Here is a 12,385-nt window from a genome sequence, read left to right as displayed (position 1 = left end):
GCCCTCCTGGAATGAGTTTGACACCTCTGCCCTACAGGGTCACAGTGACTCTATCGGTGTGAGTAATGACTAACAAATCACTTTAAAGTAACTGTATTCAGATATATTAGCCCTTTCCTGCAATCAATTACCAAAAGCACTGTCTTGACCTCATGGGTGGAATGTTATTATAATATTTCAAAATTAATAAAGGATTTTTTTTCCCAACAGACTAAAATCTGGTGTTTCTTAGTAAACCATTTCGTTATAGTTCAGTCTACTGTGATCTATATAAAATGTAATACATTTCAACTCTATATCTGACATGTACAGGTGTATTTTTTTAAAGCCCATTTTTTTTATTTTTTTTTATTTACCAGGTAAGGTTGACTGAGAACATGTTCTCATTTATAGCAACGACCTGGGGAATAGTTTACAGGGGAGAGAGGGAGATGAATGAGCCAATTGTAAACTGGGGATTATTAGGTGACCGTGATGGTTGAGGGCCAGATTGGGAATTTAGCCAGGACACTGGGGTTAACACCCCTACTCTTACATAAGTGCCATGGGATCTTTAATGACCTCAGAGAGTCAGGACACCCGTTTAAACGTCCCTCGAAAGACTGCACCTACACAGAGCAGTGTCCCCAATCACTGCCCTGGGGCATTGGGATTTTGTTTAGACCAGAGGAAAAGAGTCCCTCCTACTGGCCCTCACACCACCATTCCAGCAGCACCTGGTCTCCCATCCAGGGACTGACCAGGACCAACCCTGCTTAGCTTCAGAAGCAAGCAGCAGTGTGTGTGAGGTGTATACTTTGATTTCAAGAAGATTTGTTTAAAACTACCAAGAATAATTCTGATCAGCTGATTTAACCCACTGCAGTAAAAGGTTTTATTTAAATGCAATGGGTTCCTTAAAAGTTGAGTAATGACAGCACTTTTGAAGCAGCATACACTGTAAATCCCAAAGTGTTTAATAAAAATGTAAATAAAAATTGACCCTAAAACCTTGAATACCAATCCTTTAAATTGATACACAAATATTTTGAAACAAAATATCCCCAAATCCGAAGCACCTTTTAAAATGGTATTCTGTTTACGTAGCTAAGCTAAAATAATATTTTCTGTGCTTACAATATTTTGGCTAAACCTCATCCAAAGTACCATTCATAAAGGTTGTGGACAACATTATAATATCCTTTGTCTCTGGCCATGTGTTCACAGGTAAACAAACAGGTTGAATAAACTCTTCCTGCATTGTCAGGAGGTGGGGCTTGCATTAAGGTACCTCCTCCAGGTGAAGTAACTTACATACATCTCATCATTCTTGGCCAATTGGAGGAGGAAGTCAGCCAGTGCCTTTGCATTAGTAAAGTCATTTACATGAATGAAAGAATCAGCTGGGATAAAACTGTTCATAGTTCTCTCTGGGTGGGCCATGACTACCGGTATGGTTCCTGCTACAAGTGGTCCTCGTTCACCTTTTCTGTGATGTAGTCTCTGTGGATTGAATTCTCAAATGCAAGTAGAACTTACAGCTAGCAAGGGTTGAGTAATACTCCTCATCCTTCAAACGACTCCCTGTAAAAGCAGAACCAAAAACATGTATCTTGATGTGTTTGACCAGCTCTTGATAGTACTTTGCTCTGGTTCCTGTCCCAGTTGAAGGATTGTTGTTGCTCACAATCCAACAAACCAATTTATCTTTCTTCGGCAGCACAAACTCACTGTCCTTTTCAGTCTTCACGGTTGTCAATTCATTTCGCACTGTGATGTCAGCATCTCGTCTATAGCTAAAGTGAGGTTAAATAGGTTTTCCAGACCTGGTATTCTGGCAGTATTTGTTGGTGATTCCACATTAAACCAGATCCATTTCTGAAAATGTGGACGTGGAGACTGAGGCAGGTTCTTCAGGTCCCAGCTGATGCCTTTTTGAAAAACAACCACTCCGTCTGCTTTGTCATAAAGGGATCTGTCATCTGTCAGAACACAGCTATCGATGTTGAAATGGGTTTTGCAGATTTCAAAATTCCATTTCAAACCAGTGGCCAGAACCAGGCAACACAAGCGGCTTTTCCACAGGCTTTTTGGTAGATGAGGAAACATCTCCCTTTGCCAAAAATTGCAAATCATCCAACCGAGATGAACATGCAGTAGATGAGGGTTTAAAGTAAACAAAAAATAGTAGCACTGAACACAAACCCCAAGAGCAGCTATCAGAGTTAGATGATGTGTTCGGTTGGAAGTTATTGATGACATGTTTGTCCTGTAAGAAAGAAACACACCTACATTTTAGATGTTATAAGTATATAAAAAGGAACAATGTGAAAATTGACTATGACATCAGAATGAGTTTCTATATTATACAACAGGTGTTCTAATCCTTAATGCTGATTGGTTCAAGCCGCATTTCAGCCGGTGTTTATTCCACAAGTTACCACCGGCTAAATCTATGAAGTTTAAAATGCTATTTTCTCTCTTTCCATCTGACTCAAATTAACTCATAATCAGTGTATGGTGAGTCATGCAGTTTTTCTGAAGTTTTCTATCAGTTTTTACTGCACAACACAGAATAATGACAGTCATTAAGAAGTAGGAAATCGTAAAAGGCATTATTAGCAGTGCTAGCATGTTAAGTGTACTCAAGTTAGTTAACATTATCCTGAGGACAGGTTAGACTGCATAAAGGTGTATGGCTTCATTCTCCTAAACAATACTAAACTTTGAAACAGAGCATGTTAATTTATAGAACATCTTTAAATCAAGATGTTTTAAACTCTTAACAGTGAAATCAGGATTGAGAAAAGAAAATAAACCAATTCTCACACATTAAGAGGCCTCTTGTTAGTGTTAGGGTTGGCGATCCATGTAAATCCATGCACTAGATTTCAACCAGACTAGTGACGAGGTGTGGCACAACTGTTCGTCATGCTTTTCATGGGAAATGCAAAGAACCTGCCTGACAACTGTCACGTCCTGATCTTAGATGGCTTTGTATGTTTCCATTTTTAGTTGCTCAGGGTGTGATGTGGGTGGGTATTCTATGTTGTATGTCTAGGATGTCTATTCTATGTGTTTGGCCTGGTGTGGTTCCCAATCAAAGGCAGCTGTCTATCGTTGTCTCTGATTGGGAGCATACTTAGGTAGCCTGTTTTCCACTGTTGTTTGTGGTGGTTGTTTTCTGTTTTTGTATGTCACCTTGTAGAAACTGTTCGTTTAATCTTTTTTTTTTTTTTGTTATAGTAGTCGTATTCATTAAAAGTAATTCTGAGTACTTACCACGCTGCACCTTGGTCTTCTCCTTCTCCTCTATATGACGATCGTTACAACAACTAGAGGATGACCCTTTCAGAGCATTTAAAAAAAAAAAAAATCTTCACACAACCAGGAAAATACCTTGAGGTTTAAAACCTGTTTTGCAAGGGGGATCTGGGTAACAGCAATTAGGTGTTACCATGTAGCTTGCCAACTCGAAGCTGGGGAACAATAGTATGTTGAGGGAGAAGAAGGGAGGAAGAAGAAGGGGAAAGTAACGTTGAAAGAAAGGAGGAAAAAATTGAGGAGAAAATAACAAAAAGGGAAAGGTTGAGGTTCTTCTTCATAATGTGTTTATTATTCATTATTTATTACGATAAGCTGAAAAACAATGAAAACGTTGTTTTTTTCCTGTATTTGAAACGGAAGATTGAACCCGAAGGTACCGTGTTCAAATCCTGCCTCTGCCAGAAATAACAATATGTTAACAACTATAGTTTCCAAAAATGTTATTATTTTCACATAGGTTATCTTAAATTCACCTAAGTTAATAGAATGATTATGGTGGCTTAATCATAAAATATATAAGTGTTGTTCTAATGTGGTTGGTTTCTTATTCTACTATGTTCTCAGTACTATACTCTGTGCTTCTACATCTGCATTTCTTGCTGTTTGGGGTTTAAGGCTGGGTTTCTGTATAGCACTTTGACATCTGCTGATGTAAAAAGGGCTTTATAAATACACTTGAGTAAATTGGATGAATTTGTTTATGCAATTAATATCTTAAATGATCAGTTATCTGTTGCGTTTTCTTTTGGACTACATGAACTGCAGCAAAAAAATAAACGTCCTCACTGTCAACTGTGTTTATTTTCAGCAAACTTAACATGTGTAAATATTTGTATGAACATAACAAGATTCAACAACTGAAACAAAAACTGAACAAGTTCCACAGACATATGACTAACAGAAATATAATAATGTGTCCCTGGACAAAGGGGGGGTCAAATCAAAGGTAACAGTCAGTTTCTTGAGTGTCCACCAGCTGCATTAAGCACTGCAGTGCATCTACTCTCATGGACTGCACCAGATTGGCCAGTTCTTGCTGTGAGATGTTACCCCTTCTTCCACCAAGGCACCTGCAAGTTCCTGGACAATGCTGGGGAGAATGGCCCTAGCCTCGAACTCCGATCCAACAGGTCCCAGACGTGCTCAATGGGATTGGAATCCGGGCTCTTTGCTGGTCATGGCTGAACACTGACATTCCTATCTTGCAGGAAATCATGCACAGAACGAGCAGTATGGCTGGTGGCATTGTCATGCTGGAGGGTCGGATGTCAGGATGCCTGCATGAAGGGTACACACGAGGAGATGTCTTCCCTGTAACGCACAGTGTTGAGATTGCCTGCAATGAACAACAAGCTCAATCCGATGATGATGCTGTGACAGCATATCGTCCGGCCAGAAACCACTTGGCAGTACGGACACTGTCACCCACCTCCGCAGTCCCCGTTCTCCAGAGTACAGGCCTTGGTCGTTACGCTTATTCCTTCGACGATAAACGCGAATCCGACCATCACCCCTGGTGAGACAAAACCACGACTCGTCAGTGAAGAGCACTTTTTGCCTGTCCTGTCTGGTCCAGCGACAGTGGGTTTGTGACCATAGGCGACGTTGTTGCCAGTGATGTCTGGTGAGGACCTGCCTTACAACAGGCCTACAAGCCCTCAGTCCAGCCTCTCTCAGCCTATTGCRGACAGTCTGAGCACTGATGGAGGGATTGTGCGTTCCTGGTGTAAAACGGACAGTTGTTGTTGCCATCCTGTACCTGTCCCGCAGGTGTGATGTTCAGATATACCGATCCTGTGCAGGTGTTGTTACACGTGGTCTACCACTGCGAGGACGATCAGCTGTCCGTCCTGTCTCCCTGTTGTGCTGTCTTATGCGTTTCATAATACAGACATTGCAATTTATTGCCCTGGCCACATTTGCAGTCCTCATGCCTCCTTGCAGCATGCCTAAGGCACATTCATGCAGATGAGCAGGGACCCTGTGCATCTTTCTTTTGGTGGTTTTCCACAGTCAGTAGAAAGGCCTCTTTAGTGTCCTAAGTTGTCATAATTGTGACCTTATTTGCCTACCGTCTGTGAGCTGTTAGTGTCTTAACGACCGTTCCACAGGTGCATGTTCATTAATTGTTTATGGTTCACTGAACAAGCATGGGAAACAGTGTTTTAAACCCTTTACAATGAAGATCTGTGAAGTTACTTAGATTTTTACGAATTACCTTTGAAAGACAGGGTCCTGAGAAAGGGACGTTTCTTTTTTTGCTGAGTTTAGTACCTGATTAGAATTAAATACATCACGTATTGCAATTTACTCAGAGCCATATATTTTAGTTAATGAATGTGAAGAATAATTGACCTACAATCAAAATTCAAATAATTGATTGAAATATATATTCTTTTTTATTAATGACAAATTTGAAACACACAGCCCCTAGTGGCCCAAGGTAATGAGTGATTATGGCAATTGACTGATTCTGAGTGAATGACAACAGAATCCAAGCATAGAACATCCATGCAAAGAAGAAAAAACACCATCTGATAAAGGGCTAGGGCTCGATTCTATTAGATGAACTATGGTCAACACCCACATACCGGTTGTTTTATCGGTGTCGGAGGTGGAACTGTGTTAGATCTGTCATGTGATGCTGTTGATCACACTGGCAGCTTGAAAATCCAGCTCCAACTACCGTTGCAGAAATATTGTTTGCTCAACAAGTTTAGAGCCTCATTTTATATTTTGAGAGTACCTACAACTCCAACTTTTGATATGAGTAAACTTAAGCAGCAGCATGTTGACAAGAGACAACTAAATACATGCTTCCTAGTTTCTCCTTCAAACTAGCCAATAAACAACAAGGCAGAGTCTGACACAACCACGAGCCTGACGGATAGGTAGCTGCATATACTGTATTTCCAAAATCTAGGATCTCCTGACAAAATGTCTGCTTATCAATAGAGTAAACTAGGAAATCCAGCGCTCTACAGTATCAATGGATGGGAAACTGACTGATCAGTGGCGTCATTAGGCCTGGGTTTCTGGGGCTTCAGCCCTGGGTGTTTTGGCGCCAGCCCCAAATCTTTTGATGGTAAAATAAATATATACACTGCTCAAAAAAATAAAGGGAACACTTAAACAACACAATGTAACTCCAAGTCAATCACACTTCTGTGAAATCAAACTGTCCAATTAGGAAGCAACACTGATTGACAATAAATTTCACATGCTGTTGTGCAAATGGAATAGACAAAAGGTGGAAATTATAGGCAATTAGCAAGACACCCCCAAAAAAGGAGTGATTCTGCAGGTGGTGACCACAGACAACTTCTCAGTTNCACCTATTTCAGTCCAAGTCAAGCACTGTATCTATTAGAAAAATATAAATCCACACACCGGTACAGTATACTGTAAACACCAAGGCATTTTGAACTCAAATACTCAAAGTCAATGAAAAGTAATTTATTTCTTAAAATGTTTATGTAGCACACTCAAAACAAGTGTTTTTGCATGTACATTGAGTGATTGATGGATTAATGCTATGCTACACAAAGATAAATAACATACATTTTTCTAAATTAATCCAATCATTTAGTTAGATTTTTTGCACTCATTACTKAAATGGTYGTTCCAATTTAAATGGCTTTCTAGGCATCCTAACTCTGTCTGGATTCCAATAGGAGTTAYACGTCACTTTGCAAGCCAGCATAATGWGACTTGCAGGTGGGGTTGCAAAATTATGGTACATTTCCCAGGTTTTTCAGGAATCCCAGTTGGAAGATTCCTGGAAATCCTTCAACTAGGATTTTTTGAAAATATGGTAAAGTTACTGGAATTTCACTAGGCCTSAAAATAAGGCCTTACAGGATATGTTATGTATTTTCATTAAGAGTTGAACTATAACGACAACATTTGCCTGGGAACTCACTTGGTGAAGGCCACTCGCACAACTAAAAATKAGTTAATTCAACAACCATGTCTCTGTCACTAACAAATACTGTACMACCCATGACTGTAACTCTGCAATTCACTCAAAAAGACTAGGCACACTGGGAAATTATATTGGAGGCGTTACTCAAATGTCATACAAACGGCAAAAAAATTATACAACTCAAATCTGGACCCCCTACAACACGTGTCAAACAAATTCCATGGAGGGCAGAGTGTCTGTGGGTTTCCRCTCCACCCTTGCACTTGATTGRTGAATTAAGGTCACTAATTAGTAAGGAACTGCCCTCACCTGGGTGTCTAGGTCGTCATCGAAAGGAAAACCCCAAAACCTGGCCCTCCCTGGAATGAGTTTGACACCTCTGCCCTACAGGGTCACAGTGACTCTATCGGTGTGAGTAATGACTACAAAATCACTTTAAGTAACTGTATTCAGATATATTAGCCCTTTCCTGCAATCAATTACCAAAAGCACTGTCTTTGACCTCATGGGTGGAATGTTATTATAATATTTCAAAATTAATAAAGGATTTTTTTTCCCAACAGACTAAAATCTGGTGTTTCTATGTTAAACCATTTCGTTATAGTTCAGTCTACTGTGATCTATATAAAATGTAATACATTTCAACTCTATATCTGACATGGTACAGGTGTATTTTTTTAAAGCCCATTTTTTATTTTATTTTTATTTTACCGTTATTTTACCAGGTAAGTTGACTGAGAACACGTTCTCATTTGCAGCAACGACCTGGGGAATAGTTACAGGGGAGAGGAGGGGGATGAATGAGCCAATTGTAAACTGGGGATTATTAGGTGACCGTGATGGTTGAGGGCCAGATTGGGAATTTAGCCAGGACACCGGGGTTAACACCCCTACTCTTACAATAAGTGCCATGGGATCTTTAATGACCTCAGAGAGTCAGGACACCCGTTTAACGTCCCATCCGAAAGACTGCACCCTACACAGAGCAGTGTCCCCAATCACTGCCCTGGGGCATTGGGATCTTTGTTTAGACCAGAGGAAAGAGTGCCTCCTACTGGCCCTCCAACACCACTTCCAGCAGCACCTGGTCTCCCATCCAGGGACTGACCAGGACCAACCCTGCTTAGCTTCAGAAGCAAGCCAGCAGTGTGTGTGAGGTGTATACTTTGATTTCAAAGAAGATTTGTTTAAAACTACCAAGAATAATTCTGATCAGCTGATTTAACCCACTGCAGTAAAAGGTTTTATTTAAATGCAATGGGTTCCTTAAAAGTTGAGTAATGACAGCACTTTTGAAGCAGCATACACTGTAAATCCAAAAGTGTTTAATAAAAAATGTAAATAAAAATTGACCCTAAAACCTTGAATACCAATCCTTTAAATTGATACACAAATATTTTGAAACAAAATATCCCCAAATCCGAAGACACTTTTAAAATGGTATTCTGTTTACGTAGCTAAGCTAAAATAATATTTTCTGTGCTTACAATATTTTGGCTAAACCCTCATCCAAAGTACCATTCATAAAGGTTGTGGACAACATTATAATATCCTTTGTCTCTGGCCATGTGTTCACAGGCTAAACAAACAGGTTGAATAAACTCTTCCTGCATTGTCAGGAGGTGGGGCTTGGCATTAAGGTACCTCCTCCAGGTGAAGTAACTTACATACATCTCATCATTCTTGKCCAATTGGAGGAGGAAGTCAGCCAGTGCCTTTKCATTAGTAAAGTCATTTACATGAATGAAAGAAYCAGCTGGGATAAACTGTTCATAGTTCTCTCTGGGTGGGCCCATGACTACCGGTATGGTTCCTGCTACAAGTGGTCCGTTCACCTTTTCTGTGATGTAGTCTCTGTGGATTGAATTCTCAAATGCAAGGTAGAACTTACAGCTAGCAAGGGTTGAGTAATACTCCTCATACTTCAAACGACTCCCTGTAAAAGCAGAACCAAAAACATGTATCTTGATGTGTTTGACCAGCTCTTGATAGTACTTTGCTCTGGTTCCTGTCCCAGTTGAAGGATTGTTGTTGCTCACAATCCAACAAACCAATTTATCTTTCTTCGGCAGCACAAACTCACTGTCCTTTTCAGTCTTCACGGTTGTCAATTCATTTCGCACTGTGATGTCAGCATCTCGTCTATAGCTCAAAGTGAGGTTAAATAGGTTTTCCAGACCTGGTATTCTGGCAGTATTTGTTGGTGATTCCACATKAAACCAGATCCATTTCTGAAAATGTGGACGWGGAGACTGAGGCAGGTTCTTCAGGTCCCAGCTGATGCCTYTKTGAAAAACAACCACTCCGTCTGCTTTGTCATAAAGGGATCTGTCATCTGTCAGAACACAGCTATCGATGTTGAAATGGGTTTTGCAGATTTCAAAATTCCATTTCMAACCCAGTGGCCAGAACCAGAGCAACACAAGCGGCTTTTCCACAGGCTTTTTGGTAGATGAGGAAACATCTCCCTTTGCCAAAAATTGCAAATCATCCAACCGAGATGAACATGCAGTAGATGAGGGTTTAAAGTAAACAAAAAATAGTAGCACTGAACACAAAACCCCAAGAGCAGCTATCAGAGTTAGATGATGTGTTCGGTTGGAAGTTWTTGATGACATGTTTGTCCTGTAAGAARGAAACACACCTACATTTTAGAYRTTATAAGTATATAAAAAAGGAACAATGTGAAAATTGACTATGACATCAGAATGAGTTTCTATATTATACAACAGGTGGTTCTAATCCTTAATGCTGATTGGTTCAARCCGCATTTCAGCCGGTGTWTATTCCACAAGTTACCACCGGCTAAATCTATGAAGTTAAAATGCCTATTTTCTCTCTTCCATCTGACTCAAATTCACTCATAATCAGTGTATGGTGAGTCATGCAGTTTTTCTGAAGTTTTCTATCAGTTTTTACTGCACAAACACAGAATAATGACAGTCATTAAGAATAGGAAATCGTAAAGGCTATTATTAGCAGTGCTAGCATGTWAAGTGTACTCAAGTTAGTTAACATTATCCTGAGGACAGGTTAGACTGCATAAAGGTGTATGGCTTCATTCTCCTAAACAATACTAAACTTTTGAACAGAGCATGTTAAATTTATAGAACATCTTTAAATCAAGATGTTTTAAACTCTTAACAKTGAAATCAGGATTGAGAAAGAAAATAAACCATTCCTCACCATTAAGAGGCCTCTTGTTAGTGTTAGGGTTTGCGATCCATGTAAATCCATGCACTAGATTTCAACCAGACTAGTGACGAGGTGTGGCACAACTGTCGTCATGCCTTTTCATGGGAAATGCAAAAGAACCTGCCTGACAACTGTCACGTCCTGATCTTAGATGGCTTTGTATGTTTCCATTTTTWGTTTGCTCAGGGTGTGATGTGGGTGGGTATTCTATGTTGTATGTCTAGGATGTCTATTTCTGTGTTTGGCCTGGTGTGGTTCCCAATCAAAGGCAGCTGTCTATCGTTGTCTCTGATTGGGAGCCATACTTAGGTAGCCTGTTTTCCCACTGTTGTTTGTGGGTGGTTGTTTTCTGTTTAGTGTATGTCACCTTGCAGAACTGTTCGTTTATCTTTTTTTTTTTTTTTGTTATAGTAGTCGTATTCATTAAAAGTAATTCTGAGTACTTACCACGCTGCACCTTTGTCTTCTCCTTCTCCTCTATATGACGATCGTTACAACAACTAGAGGATGACCCTTTCAGAGCATTTWWWWAAAAAWWAAATCTTCACACAACCAGGAAAATACCCTTGAGGTTTAAAACCTGTTTTGCAAGGGGGATCTGGGTAACAGCAATTAGGTGTTACCATGTAGCCTTGCCAACTCGAAGCTGGGGAACAATAGTATGTTGAGGGGAGAAGAAGGGAGGAAGAAGAAGGGGAAAGTAACGTTGAAAGAAAAGGAGGAAAAAATTTGAGAGAAAATAACAAAAAGGGAAAGGTTGAGGGTTCTTCTTCATAATGTGTTTATTATTCATTATTTATTACGATAAGCTGAAAAACAATGAAAACGTTGTTTTTTTCCTGTATTTGAAACGGAAGATTGAACCCGAAGGTACCGTGTTCAAATCCTGCCTCTGCCAGAAATAACATATGTTAACAACTATAGTTTCCAAAAATGTTATTATTTTTCACATAGGTTATCTTAAATTCACCTAAGTTAATAGAATGATTATGGTGGCTTAATCMTAAAATATATAAGTGTTGTTCTAATGTGGTTGGTTTCTTACTCTACTATGTTCTCAGTACTATACTCYGTGCTTCTACATCTGCATTTCTTGCTGTTTGGGGTTTAAGGCTGGGTTTCTGTATAGCACTTTGACATCTGCTGATGTAAAAAGGGCTTTATAAATACACTTGAGTAAATTGGATGAATTTGTTTATGCAATTAATATCTTAAATGATCAGTTATCTGTTGCGTTTTCTTTTGGACTACATGAACTCAGCAAAAAAATAAACGTCCTCACTGTCAACTGTGTTTATTTTCAGCAAACTTAACATGTGTAAATATTTGTATGAACATAACAAGATTCAACAACTGAAACAWAAACTGAACAAGTTCCACAGACATTACTGCTTCCTGGTGATGTTTTGGTCACACTTTTGAATGCTGGCTGTGCTCTCACTCTAGTGGTAGCATGAGACGGAGTCTACACCCACACAAGTGGCCAGGTAGTGCAGTTCATCAGGATGGCACATCAATGCGAGCTGTGGCCAAAAAGGTTTGCTGTGTCTGTCAGCGGTAGTGTACAGAAGCATGGAGGCGCTACCACAGGACAGGCCAGTACATCAGGAGACGTGGAGGAGGCCGTAGGAGGCAACAACCCCGCAGCAGGACGGCTACCTCCCGCCTTGTGTGCAGGAGGTGCCACTGCCAGAGCCCTGCAAAATGACCTCCAGCACGGCCAAAAATGTTGCATGTGTCAGCATATGGTCTCACAAGGGGTCTGAGGATCTCAATCTCGGTACCTAATGGCAGTCAGGCTACCTCTGGCGAGCACATGGAGGGCTTGTGCGCGACCCACTTAAGAAAACTAAAACCAAACAAACCACCATGACTATTGAACCCACCGCCAAACGGTCATGCTGAAGAGATGTTGCAAGGCAGCAGAACGTTCTCCAACGGCGTCTCCAGACTCTGTCA

At 40.2% G+C, this 12,385-nt stretch overlaps 1 protein-coding gene and 1 pseudogene across 1 annotated transcript; both read right to left on the bottom strand.

Annotated features, from left to right (window-relative positions):
- Window positions 1–847: 847 nt before the first annotated feature.
- LOC112068686 (4-galactosyl-N-acetylglucosaminide 3-alpha-L-fucosyltransferase 9-like) lies at window positions 848–10,496 on the bottom strand (annotated as a pseudogene).
- Window positions 6,748–10,505, bottom strand: LOC112068681 (4-galactosyl-N-acetylglucosaminide 3-alpha-L-fucosyltransferase 9-like). Its single transcript, XM_024135882.2, has 2 exons — window positions 10,418–10,505; window positions 6,748–9,856 (listed from the first exon to the last, which is right to left on the bottom strand). The coding sequence occupies exon 2, from the start codon at window positions 9,847–9,849 to the stop codon at window positions 8,737–8,739; it is 1,113 nt and encodes a 370-aa protein (XP_023991650.1). The 5' UTR covers window positions 9,850–9,856; window positions 10,418–10,505; the 3' UTR covers window positions 6,748–8,736.
- Window positions 10,506–12,385: the final 1,880 nt, after the last annotated feature.

This window comes from Salvelinus sp. IW2-2015, unplaced genomic scaffold (assembly GCF_002910315.2).
Source record: "Salvelinus sp. IW2-2015 unplaced genomic scaffold, ASM291031v2 Un_scaffold648, whole genome shotgun sequence".
In the NCBI taxonomy this organism is placed as follows: Eukaryota; Metazoa; Chordata; class Actinopteri; order Salmoniformes; family Salmonidae; genus Salvelinus; species Salvelinus sp. IW2-2015.
This window is presented reverse-complemented; position numbering and strand designations above follow the sequence as displayed.